Below are 12,695 nucleotides of genomic sequence, written 5' to 3' on the forward strand. Positions count from 1 at the left end.
TGCACAGCATCCAAATACTCCTCACCGCACCTTACAAAAACCGAACTCATTACATTTACATTGAAACCAAATTAAGAAAAAGGGAAAAAGTGCATATAAAAGGCAAGAAAACTGGAAAAAGACAAAAAACGGAGAGAGCATCAATGTGGACCATACCCCACGGAAACTACCATACACAGGAGTAGACCCGTCGGCGATCCAACGGCAACAATTGGCGGATCAAGATCCAGAGGACGCCATTAATGAATAGCCGATTCTTGATCGATGTTATTTTACGTAATCGTAATCCCTTCTCTTTCGCTTTCATTTTCTGTTTCTTTCTCTCTCTCTCTCTCTCACTGGAGCTTCAGTTGTTTCTCTTTCTATTTCTATATATTTCTCTGTTTCAAACTTCTCTGGGCTGTGTAATGTTTTGAAGCAGATCGGGGTGCGGGCTTTGACTCGGCCGTGATCGAGTGAGCGACTGGGGGGAATTTACGGATGGGGCAGTGTTATGGCAAGACTATTCCGACTACTGACAATCACGTCGCTCCAACCACTATTACCACCACAGCGTCTCCGACTTCTGCTACTAGGTACGGTGGTGATCCGTCGCATTTCACCTCCGGGAGTGCAGGTGGCAATGGCGTAGTAAATGTGAACACTACTACGCCGGTAACACCGGCGAGGACTTCGTATCCCAGTCCATGGCCGAGCCCGTATCCTCACGGAGTTAGTGGTAGTCCTCTGCCTATCGGTGTTTCGCCGTCGCCGGCTAGGGCTTCGACGCCGGGGAGGTTTTTCAAGAGGAAGTTTGCTCCGCCGTCGCCAGCCAAGCACATCAAGGCCTCGTTGGCGAAGCGGTTTGGGTATACGAAGCCCAAGGAGGGCCCAATTTCGGAGGAGAGGGGGACGGAGCCGGAGCATTTTCTGGATAAAAGCTTTGGATATGGGAGGAATTTTGGGGCAAAGTACGAGCTGGGGAAGGAGGTTGGGAAAGGTCATTTTGGTCACACTTGCTCTGCTAAGGGGAAGAAAGGTGAGCTCAAAGATAAACCAGTGGCCGTCAAGATCATCTCTAAAGCCAAGGTATTTAACAGTGATGTTACATGTTTTCTTTAAATTCCTTATTTCATTCACTTTGATTTGCTTTCTTACCTTCATTTTCCTGCTGTTTTCTGCATTATAGGATTGATTTTGAAGTAATTTTAAGCAACTTCTGTATCACTTGTTTCTGTTTCGGAATTGGGTATGGGTTCCGTCAACTATATATACCTATATGGTGTTTAGTTTTTTGTGTTGGGTCCAAATGTACTTTCCATTCTGTAATCAGAAAGTTTTTCTCTCTCTGATTTCTTTATGCTTTGTGGTTGGTGGTGTTGGAGAGGGTGGAGGATTGCTATTGTGACCTATCTAGGATTTAATATCGTACAAGTTACTTGACAACCAAATATAGTAAATATAGTAGAGTATGAACAGTTGTATTCTAAGAATTGTCGAGGTGCGCATAAGGCTGTTCAGAATAGTCAAGGTGCGTGTTTAGACAGACATGGATAAAAAAGAAATTGGAGTTTGGATTTGTCATATGTGACATGCAAATTTTTGCTAAGATTTGCTTTTCTGGACCAAACATGATCTGCTCTACTCCTTGATGGGTAGGCTATGTCCTGGATCTTTTAGTTGGTGAATAATCCACTGATTCTGTGCCCATATTTCAAAGAAATCAAGTTTCACCTGGGCATTGACAAATTTAGTTGAGAATTTTGGGAGTTTGCACATTTCACGTAGGTTGATGGGTTTCTTGTGCCAATTGTGACAGTTAATACAATATGAGGCTTGTTACGTCGAATAAAAGAAAATGTTAGTTTCCTAAATGTTTGGAAGGGACCTTATTCATTGGTGGCCCTACCAGGGTCGAATAAAAGACTTGCTTTTCTAGATGGGTTTTTTCTTTACCAGGGTCCCAGGTTGTTCTTTGGTGGCCCTCGTCTTGGCCTTTTCTTATATAATCCTCGTTGCTTATCAAGAAAAGAAAAAGTTAAAACAGATAAGAAAATTCTGTCATCATAGTTTTGTGCTTGCGGAGTCTCCACAAAAATATTCTCTTGGTGACATTATGGCAACTTCTGCAACCCCTTAAGTGAAGGTGGATGGCATGCTAAGTGCGTTGGTGAGATTGCCTCCCTCTATGTTAATTCTTTTGACTGAGTTTCATTCTTGATGTTCTCTTATGATTAGCGATTGCACTGCATGGGCAGGTATTTGGTGTCCACTGTAAGAGACTGAGTGTCTGACTTTGCCTCGAGTACATTGATCAAAAGCTCTTCCATTGTCTTTGAGTCTCTTTAGTAGTCTCCTACATAGTCCATTAGTCCTGCATATACTTCCACTGAAAAATTGAAACATCTACAGCCAATGTTTGTACAATTTTCAACATGGTATCACCGCCATATGTCATTGGGATCTTATTTTATTCAGCTTATAGGTGGTAGAAGTATATATACTACTTAATTTGCAGCATAACTAGTTTGGATAAAGTCCTTTTGAATATTAAATTAACATGCGTTTTCATTTGCAAAGTTTGCTTGTGCTGAAGTTTCCACATGCATAATTGGCTACTTAGTACAAGTTCTCCCTGGAGGAGGGTGCATTTGACTACCATATGTTATTATCTCTATTGAATCTTCCTTTAATTGGAGAAGTCCATCCTTTAATATTTATCTTTTCTAGCTGGTTTAACCGCTAGCTAGTTCATTCTTTTCATTCTGTCTAAAAGTGAACCTATAGCTCTCTGATCGCTACAAAATTGGGGATATTACTTCATCTATCAAATCTTTCTCTGCATGCAACTTTTTCTTCTGGTTCGTTGATTGCATTTCCTATAATTGTGTCTCAAAAGATACATTTGGCAGATGACAACGGCAATTTCAATTGAAGATGTTCGGAGAGAGGTGAAAATTTTGAAGTCTTTATCTGGGCATAATAACCTTATAACATTTCTTGATGCATGTGAGGATGCCAATAACGTCTACATAGTCATGGAGTATGTCTTTCTTCTTTCTTCTTTTCTTTTATTCTGGATCTGAAAAATGACACCATGACAATTCAGCATATACACTACGTGATTAATGTCACAATTTTTATTTTACGTTCTTGGATCTATCTGGCTATACAACATTGCATGCTTTCTCCTACCACAGGTCTTGATGAATTCAACTTGAAATTTGTGAATTTAGATTATCTTGTTTCTTAAACGTGCAATAAAGAAGGAATCATGTAGCGTTTTCTTTGTTATTAGTTACAGTTTAGTCTGAATTGAATGAGTTTGGACCGTCCTATATTGCAAATGAGCTACAGAATAATAAAACAAGGGTAAGATTGAGGGATTTAATATGGGAAAGGAATCTTGTCAGCATTCTCACCTTCAGTTTGCTACCCTTTTTCTCCAAGTCAGGAAAGCTCCTTTGTTAATCTTAACGGCTTTTTGTCCTTTGAAGCTATCACAGGTCTTAAGACTAACGAAGGGTAAAAGAAAATTGGTGACCCTTGGAAGGCTGTTAACCAACTGCCTTCTCCTTATCTAGTGCTCTCCCTTTGGGGGTAATCCGAAGTGTATATCTTTTCGGAATCCTGTGGAAAAGGTGAAAAAGGATTAGGGTTCTTGGAGGTCTTAAGTGGCATCTCTAGTTATTTCATGTCTTTTATTTGGATACCCGTTTTGGTTAGTAAGGTTATTGAGAAGATGTTAAAGGTATATTTTGTGGGGAGGGGTCGATCCTGTTTGTTGGGATTGGTCTCAAAACCTTTGGCCTTGGACGGTTTAGTATTGGGAATAATCTGAGAGATATTGAGATTTTATAGGCAAAATGGTTGTGGTGTTTTTTATTTGAGCCTAATGCTTAGGATTGTTGAGTAGATATTGTATTCATCTTTTGAGGGGTACAGTGCATGGTTGTAAGGGCGTTGACTAAAAACCTTTGGCTAGTTTCTCAACTTGCTATTGATTTATGAAATGTCTTGTTGGAGACGGATCTAAGATTTATATTTTGGAGGATCAGTGGGCTTGGGTCTCTCTTTGTGCTTTATTTCCTCGTCTCCATCACCTATCTGACCAGAAGTTTCACTCGATGGCTTTTGTGTTGTTCTTTGACCTTCTTTGCATTATGTGGGTTTTCACGGGCTTTTGTTTGGCAAAAAGACTAACGGAAGCGTTGGCCCTGCCTTTTGTTCTTTTTAACCTTCAGGCGTGCCTGGGGAGGAGATGTTAGAGTCTAGATTCCTACTTTGTTCGAGGGGTTTCTCATATTGTTCTTTCTTTCATATTTTGATACCCTGGTGCCTTTGCCTTATCTAAGGAAGAGTAAAATCCCAATTAGGACAAATGCTTGTGGCAAGTTTTGCATGAAAGATTTAATACCTTGGATATGATTCAGAGACGGTGTACTGTAGTGTTGGGCCCTCAATGGTGTGAATTCTTTGTGGGAGGCTTAACGATCATATTGATCATTTGCTGTGGAGGTGCCCGTTTGCTTATTCCCTTTGGAGAAAATGGTCGAGTACATTTGGCTTATGTTTGGATCATGGTACGGAGTGCAGTCCCATATCAAGGAGGTGCTCTTGAAATAATACCCCTTTTGGGATAAAGGAAGAGATTTGTTGCAGTATTGTTTCTGTCTTGGGTGGGGGATTTGGCTTGAGAAGAGTAGGCCAATTTTTAGGATGGTCGAGAAATCTTGAGAGGAGATATGAGAGGTTGTTAGTGGGTATAACGTGTCATTATCAGTGTCTATTACCCTACCTTTTGTTATTATGAGCTTAGTTGGTTTGGAGTCTGTTTTTTTAGTTAGCGTTTGGATTTCTTTTTTGTGGGCTTGTTTTTTTATTTTATTTTTTGTATGTTCTTCTACATTCATTCATTCCTCCTAATGAAAGCTTGGTTTCTTACCAAATAAAAAATAAAAACATAAAACATTTCAGGTTTTTTTGGGAGTTCAGTTTCTGCAGATATTTTAATTCAATTTGAAGTTATCCTGTTTATCGTTACTTCTAGGTTATGTGAAGGTGGGGAACTTCTGGACAGAATCTTGTCAAGGTATTTTATTTGTACAACCACATTATGTTATCATTGACTGATTTGATTTATACTAAAGTATTTCCCTCATTGTAGAGGAGGAAGATACACAGAAGAAGATGCCAAAAATATAGTCGTTCAGATTTTAAGTGTAGTTGCATTTTGTCATCTTCAAGGCGTTGTGCACCGCGACTTAAAGCCTGAGGTCTTTTCCTTCTTTCTGTTGATTTGCGTTTTGATTTTCTTATAAAAATTTTAATTTTCTACATGTTTTTGTTTTCAAACAAATTTTTTTTTTCAATTAAATTCTAGAAAACTTCCGTCATAGTACCCTTTCCTCTCACTTTTTGGTTCTGTGCTGCGAAGATGAGTTGGTACTTTCCATGCAAGATCTAGGTTCTTAGCTTACAACTCTTGATATGACATCATTTCAAAGAAAGAAATCATATATGTGTGTGTTTCTGTGTTACTTTTACGTATAAATGTATCGTGCTTTATTTCATGCAATTCGAGAGAGCTTCTTGATGATTACCTCCCTGAAAGAAAAGAAAAAGGTCGTTCCTTCTGGTCATGTTGTACCTCCCCTTTGTTTCTTATGTTGTTTTCTCTTTTCTCAATACTCTGCAGAATTTCCTATTTACTTCTAGACGTGAAGATGCTGATATGAAGCTCATTGACTTTGGTCTTTCGGACTTTGTTAAACCAGGTAACAAATAGATCATCTAATTGTTTATTATTTTTTTTATAAAAGATAATTTCATTGATGATTGAAATTTACAAAAAGGGACGTAATATCCATGAGCTTTACAAAAGACCTCAATTTGCAATGATGGAGGTATAACCCTTGGAAGTAAAGATATTAAAGAGTTTACATCAAGATATAGCTTGGTAAACAATATTGTTGAAAAGTTTTGTATAAGTCTGTCTTTTTTTTTTATGGTTGTTTTTAAAATGATAAAAAAACAAGCATTTATTAGAGGAAAAAGAGTGAAAAAAGTACTAACAGGATGAAAGGAAGTCAAACAAGAGAAGCTAATCTAAAAAAACTATCTAAGAGATAAAAAGAAAAGTCTTTATTCATGGATGCCCAAACAGAAACATGAAAGCTCACAAGAGACCAACTCGGCAACTCCTAAAAATTCTTTTGTCCTCTCAGCGAAATGCTGCACATTCACTTGCGAGCCACAAAAATGCCCCTTCTCACGAAAGGAGTGAAGAATCAACAACCTGTGCCCCACTAAATACTTTTCACAATAAAAGGAGAGATGAGTGAGGAATTTCTTCTCCATCCTTCCTTTTGCAAGAACGGAAGGTCGTTCCTGGCAAGCAACAGTGTGTCATTTTCTATGTTTCGCTGTGACATCTTGTGACAAAACCTTTTTGTAATTATCCATTAAGTCTCCTTTTACTTGATAGGAATTACTTGGGCTCTCTTTTCGTATACCTTTGTATTCTTTCATTTGTTCTCCATGAACGTCTTTTTTTTTTTTTTTTTTTTCGAAAAGCAGAAACAAATGTTAAGGTCTTTCATCCTCGAAACTGGAAATTACTTGGTAAATAATCAAATATTCTTATGTTGTTTCTTGATAAAATTCCTTATCAGATATTTAAACAATTTTTATAGTGTAAGTTCAATAAATAGAAAAGTGCACTATGGAAATCCATAAATTATTGTGATTGACTACTGCATCAGTACTGAATGCATAGGAACAGTAAGAATTTTTATTACATCATTAGATCAATCTGTGTATCGGATGGTTCACTTCGTTCCTTTTTGTTATCCACATGCAGATGGGAGACTCAACGATATTGTTGGAAGTGCTTATTATGTTGCTCCTGAAGTGCTTCATAGATCTTACTCGTTGGAAGCCGATATATGGAGCATTGGGGTCATTACCTATATTTTATTATGTGGAAGTCGGCCATTTTGGGCTAGAACGGAATCAGGAATTTTCCGTGCAGTGTTAAGAGCAGATCCTAGTTTTGATGATTTACCGTGGTCTACAGTGTCTCCTGAGGCAAAAGACTTTGTTAAAAGGCTCCTCAACAAAGATTATAGAAAGAGAATGACTGCAGTCCAGGCGCTCTGTAAGTTTTTATTTTTTATGTCCTTGCTTCTTAGAGGCTATTGGAGGATAGACCAATGGGTTGAAAATTCGAATAATATCTGTATGTTTAAAGATTTCTTTTGTTGCTTTACTTTCCCTGTGATTGGAGGACCACATTGAAAGAGAAATGATCATTTTACTTCCATTGTTGCTTCAATATATTGCACCAAAAGAGAGAAGGAACTCAAAAAAAAAAAAAAAAAAAAAAAAAACAGTAAATGACCCGACTTCGTGACTTGACAGGATTTAGAGGCAAATTTAGGTAGACCTCTAAGAGAAGAAGGTTTCTAAATTCTTCTTTAAATTTATAAGTTGGCAAAACTTTTCACTTTTCTTCTTTCAGGTGGTTTAATTCTTCTAAATTTCTGCCAACTCTACTATGTATGTTTAAATAATGAAAAAATATTAAAATATAAGGGACTAATTGAAATGAATACTAAAACATTAGAGACTAAAATATATATTTTTCACGTTTGAATTATGACATCTTAACTTCTATACCAAGTTCTGGAAATTTTGAACAGACTTTTTCTCTTTGCAGCTCACCCATGGTTGCGGGATGACAGTCGTCGTTTACCTTTAGATATATTGATCTATAAGTTGGTCAAGTTATACCTTCATGCTACTCCTTTCAGACGTGCCGCTATGAAGGTTAAAAAATTCTTCTCTTTTGGTTTGGTTTTTTAGTTGTTGGTTGCTGAAATTAGAAAAGATATCCGTTGTATAAGCTAAGGCCTACGCAATCATATTTTATTTTCTTAATGAAGCTTCTGTCTGGCTTGCCCTCTGTAGTCGCACTCTTGTTGTATGGGTTTGGAAAGATTTGTTTTCTGTAATTTAATAAGTTCAAAGTGATTCTTTTTAACAATTACGTAGATGTTTTCTATGTGGAACTATTGTTTTAAAATCCTCCTATCATGAAATCCTTCCATCTCAGGCTCTCTCGAAAGCTTTGACAGAAAACGAACTCTTTTATCTTAGAGCTCAGTTTGCGTTGTTGGAACCGAATCAAGATGGGCGAGTTGGGCTTGATAACTTCAAAGTGGTTAGTGTGTTTCTCTTGACCCTGCTTTAGTTTTTATAGTGCAGGACCATACATTTGTTGCTCCTCCTTCCCTATATGTTTTGACTCGTAAATACCTATGCTCTAGGCTCTAATGCGGAATGCAACGGATGCTATGAGAGAGTCGAGGGTTCAGGAAATCGTAAATTTGGTATGCTTCTTTACACCTGATACTTTTTTTCGTGCTAGATAGATAAATGCAGTTATGGCTTGTATTTTTGGGTCTGCTGGTAGTTTTGAGATTAGTTGCATGTAACCTATCCAAGTCCATTACAAAAGATCAAACAAGGGCGACCACAGAATTTTAGGCAAAACTAGAAGGATTGAATAGGGCTAACAATGGAATAAGATGCTTGATTGTTGATGGTTGAAATAAGATGCTTTGTTTCAGCTGGAGCCCCTTGCCCTCAGAAGAATAGACTTTGAGGAGTTCTGTGCTGCTGCTATCAGTACGCATCAATTGGAAGCTCTTGACCGGTGGGAGCAGATAGCCTGTGTGGCCTTTGAGCATTTCGAGCGCGAGGGCAACCGGGTGATATCGGTTGAAGAATTAGCAAGGGTTCGTTCAATGCTCTACTCTTTTAAAATCATGCATACATAAATGTGATGTGAACATGCTTTCTCAAGTCAAATGGTTGTTACAATATTGTGTGTGTAAATGCAGGAATTAAACCTTGGTTCTTCAGCATACTCCATTCTTAAAGAGTGGATTCGCGGAGATGGAAAGCTTAGTTTTCTTGGGTATACAAAGTTTTTACATGGTGTCACCCTACGTAGCTCAAATACAAGACACAATTAGTCTTCTTTTTCTTCTTTTTTTACAGTCTTCATTATATATTCAGTTTCAAATTGGGGAGTTATACATTTTAGGGCTGATGTAGATTTTTTTTTTTTTTTTTTTTGGTTGCCTCTTTTGAGGGTTGGAAATGTGTATAAAATTGGATGTTTTAGTGAAAGCTCTTTTTCTTGATGAGGTCTCATAATGTCATCTAAAGCTATCATCCAATTTTACATTCATGTGTGGATTTAATATAATAAACTTCATGTATGGATTTAATATAATAAACTTGACGATCGTAGAATAAGTTATTAATTTATTAGAAAGATTATTAGAAAGATTGTTAGTGGTTTTTAACTTGAAGAAAAAGTTTAGAAAACTAATAAGTGTTTCTACTATAAATAATCTAACTATAAATATTCATTAGGTTATGATCTTTGAAAGCCAGAGTGTTTAGGGTTCCTTTATTTAAAAGCTCTCTTCTTAAATTCTTCATGCATTAGTTGTTTGTTTCGACATATTTCGATCGTGCCACATTCAACAACACTTTAAGGGTTTTGGCCTATCTACACTTCCTAGACCACAATTGACATACCAAAGTTAAAAATGTTTCCAACATTAGAGGATCAACCATAGGCTCCGCTTTCCCTATGGTGCTGCCAATGGGTCCACATGACCTATTGAACGAACTTGAGTGAGGAGATTCTTGTACTCTCCTATTTTTCTATCCCCAAATGAGCCGATCTCATTGTGCCACAACTCTTCTATTAGTTTAGTTATGTCTATTGTATTTCAAAATGAGTGTCAATAGTTTATGCAATATTTAAAGAACATAAAATATAAATAAGTCTTCATAAAAGCATACCAAGCCGTGACAAGGTGTTTTATCATAATTCTTTTCAACACTAATCAAAGGGAAATTACAAAAGGACATGATGAATGATGACAGAAGTGAAAGCAGGACAACGCCAGAAAAGAAATAATGCATGTAACAAGAAGAACACAAGGGATGGCCTGAAAGCATGCATTAAAGACAGTGTATGAAAGAGTTATTATTGCTCTGTGAATACATTGACATAAATGGAACCAACTTAAACGTGGTGCTCATGCACACTCAATACCCATCTTTGGATACTCAAAACCCATCTTTGGATACTCATTACCCATCTTTGGACCTCTCAACACCTTTGTTGTCTCTGTCCTCTTGTGTCTCCCCTTCCTTAAATGCAGTCCAAACGATGTCTCCATTCACCAAATAAATACACAAACAAATAATAATAATAATTAAGAACAATATGGTTGATAAACAAATTCAAATTTCTAATCATTTAGACAGTAATGAGGTAAAAGATGAGGTAAAAGATAAAATGCATGACTTATTTAAGTTTCGGGTGGTGTACCAACCTCTTTTTGTAAGGTAAGATTGATAAGAAAACCATAGTTTAGCTAAAATCCGCGGGTCACATACTTCCATCTCAAATATGTATGTATTTACCACGGAACATTTATTCACGAGCATTCCACACATTCGGCTAATAATGAGCTAAAAATTGATGTTCAAGTGACATACTCACCTTTTTTCACGTTTCACGTATATTGGTCAAGTATACTACATTCCATATATCATGAATTAATGTTGAAGCAACCTATCGATCTTTTTCACACACATCAATCAAGTGCATCTTATAATCGAGGAAGCCATAACTGTTTTATCACATGTATTTGTAATTCTACTGGATCAAAGTACACAACTACTCGTACAACTCTCAAGCGCATAAACAAGAAATTGCACAAAGTTTTGATTCACATCGCTTCATCCCCCTTAAGTTCATTTTATGAAGCATGTGCATACCTATATTTCGATTAAATACAGACATTTATAAAGCAAAAATATGTTATAATTGACGACTCAAATTATGATGACTTGCTCTATAGCAAGGCATACCTATAGTTGACGAAGTTTTGATGCTTAGCCAAGGAAACTCACTAAACCTTAAGATGTTAGTTCTCCATAAAATCTCAAAGCCAGTCTCTAATACCAATTGAAATGACCTGACTTTTCATGTAGGGACCGGTCATGGTTATTAATTAAAAAACTTTTAAAAGTTAAAACAAAAAAAAAAAATTGTTTAATAGCTTGAGTGTTACACAAAACTACAATTCCAAATAATTGTGTTCGTGTATTTTAGTCAAGTTTAAACTTCTCATTCATAGAGTTGGACAAAACCACGTGATTGTCTCTACCTTCAACAGACATCTCTTGATTTTTCTCACTTCGTTATCACTAGTAACGACTTCGAAGGCAATAAAACTCAAGGTTTTCATAATAACAGTTACGTACGTTGATGTAGAATAATTTAATTATCTTTTGTATTCTTTTTTAAAAAGCTAACAAATAATTACCTATGTCCCGACATGTATAGAAAACCTTATGATTAAAACAAAAATTTAGTAAATTAATACGCTAATTAAAATTTAAAACCAGCATCCTTTTACATTCAATTTTCATATTTTTCCTCAAAAAAGTGACAGAACAAGAAAGAAAAGCGACAGAAACAGTTCACTGTCCCAAAACATGTCTAGATCACAAGCATTAAAAAAAAAAAAAAAACATAATTAAACCATTCCATTTTTTTACATTTAGCCACACATTTTCTTTCATGACAACACAAACCCTAAAAAGGGTGAAAAGGGATGATTGTAACCAACCAACCAAACAAACATAATAAAAAAAAATAAAATAAAAAAAAAACACGAGAAATTATTGGAAAAGACTGATTGAAACAAAACGGAGATAGTAACCAGACGTGTTTAGAGAGAGAAGAATTATAACGTGACAGTCTCGTTGAATAATTTTGCGGGTCAAACCCTAAAGCAAGGACCGTAGAGGTGGTGGTGTTGGTGATGGAAGGAGGTTTCTTGATCAATCAAGGCTTGAACAAACCTAAATTGGTGGATATGACAAGGAAGAGTGATGGTTCCCTTTTGATGAAACCCATATTCGTCTTCAGCTTGCTTGAGTAGCTGCAAGAACAAAGGGTGATTGAAATAGAAGAGAGGGACTATAAATCGCTGCTTCTCTTCATGTTCATGCCCAACTTTGATAGCCAAACAGCCCTTTGGGACGCTCTTGAAGCTCCCTTGGCTTCTCTCCCCACTACCCATTTGAATTTAAAGCTTGTTTGTTGATTTGGGAAGAAGATTATTGTGAGATTAATTCTCAATTACAAAAGGAAACAATGTGGGAAAGAGGAGGACAATTATTAGAGGCATCAATGCCTCTACACACCAACTTCTTGCTTCCTTTTCATTTTCTCAACCTCAAACGTTAAAACAATACAAACTAAATTCAATTTTTGTTTTTTTGTTTTTTTTTTCTAATTTTAGCCTAAATTAATTAATTAAAAAAATTCAAAGGCATGTTATGTGGTGAGTTAGACTATGAGATGCTTGTGATATAATATGGATTTTGTTATGGCTTCATGATGCATGATACCTTTATATGATATGTTATGCACGCTATGTTAGCATGTTCACTTAAGGTTTATAAAACACGGTTAAACCACATGTTATTCAAGAAAGTTATATTTATAAAAGAATGGAGGTATGACCTGCATCATATGTATACACCATGATCTAAAGCCTATGGGGACCTCATATATCTTGTGTGTTATGTGTGATACTTCTCCATTATAA

At 36.4% G+C, this 12,695-nt stretch overlaps 2 protein-coding genes and 1 long non-coding RNA gene across 4 annotated transcripts; 1 reads left to right on the forward strand and 2 right to left on the reverse strand.

Annotated features, from left to right (window-relative positions):
• Positions 1 to 276, reverse strand: LOC147789840 (uncharacterized). The gene is made up of 2 exons (XR_015423207.1): positions 157 to 276; positions 1 to 30 (listed from the first exon to the last, which is right to left on the reverse strand). It is a non-coding gene; the product is annotated as an uncharacterized LOC147789840 (long non-coding RNA).
• A 12-nt stretch (positions 277 to 288) lies between these two features.
• On the forward strand, positions 289 to 9,189 carry LOC111807593 (CDPK-related kinase 3). 2 transcript variants are annotated; one of them, XM_023693380.2, is made up of 11 exons: positions 289 to 1,068; positions 2,892 to 3,022; positions 5,030 to 5,071; positions 5,147 to 5,255; positions 5,678 to 5,756; positions 6,842 to 7,138; positions 7,700 to 7,809; positions 8,096 to 8,203; positions 8,310 to 8,372; positions 8,613 to 8,780; positions 8,886 to 9,189. In XM_023693380.2, the coding sequence occupies exons 1-11, from the start codon at positions 481 to 483 to the stop codon at positions 9,018 to 9,020; spliced, it is 1,830 nt and encodes a 609-aa protein (XP_023549148.1). In that variant the 5' UTR covers positions 289 to 480; the 3' UTR covers positions 9,021 to 9,189. The 2 variants fall into 2 exon arrangements, with proteins under 2 accessions (XP_023549148.1, XP_023549152.1); XM_023693384.2 differs by having other exon boundaries at positions 784 to 1,068; positions 2,879 to 3,022.
• A 2,298-nt stretch (positions 9,190 to 11,487) lies between these two features.
• On the reverse strand, positions 11,488 to 12,212 carry LOC147789841 (auxin-responsive protein SAUR32-like). Its single transcript, XM_087129357.1, has one exon. The coding sequence runs from the start codon at positions 12,162 to 12,164 to the stop codon at positions 11,862 to 11,864; it is 303 nt and encodes a 100-aa protein (XP_086985483.1). The 5' UTR covers positions 12,165 to 12,212; the 3' UTR covers positions 11,488 to 11,861.
• Positions 12,213 to 12,695: the final 483 nt, after the last annotated feature.

This window comes from Cucurbita pepo, chromosome 12, assembly GCF_057944985.1.
Source record: "Cucurbita pepo subsp. pepo isolate OVF chromosome 12, ASM5794498v1, whole genome shotgun sequence".
Classification (NCBI taxonomy): Eukaryota; Viridiplantae; Streptophyta; class Magnoliopsida; order Cucurbitales; family Cucurbitaceae; genus Cucurbita; species Cucurbita pepo.

Coding starts and splice junctions, on each gene's coding strand:
- LOC111807593 (XM_023693380.2), top strand. CDS start 481: ATGGGGCAGTGTTATGGCAAGACTATTCCGACTACTGACAATCACGTC. Junction 5,072..5,146: donor CTGGACAGAATCTTGTCAAG/GTATTTTATTTG, acceptor CCCTCATTGTAG/AGGAGGAAGATACACAGAAG. Junction 7,139..7,699: donor GACTGCAGTCCAGGCGCTCT/GTAAGTTTTTAT, acceptor TTCTCTTTGCAG/CTCACCCATGGTTGCGGGAT.
- LOC147789841 (XM_087129357.1), bottom strand. CDS start 12,164: ATGGGTAGTGGGGAGAGAAGCCAAGGGAGCTTCAAGAGCGTCCCAAAG.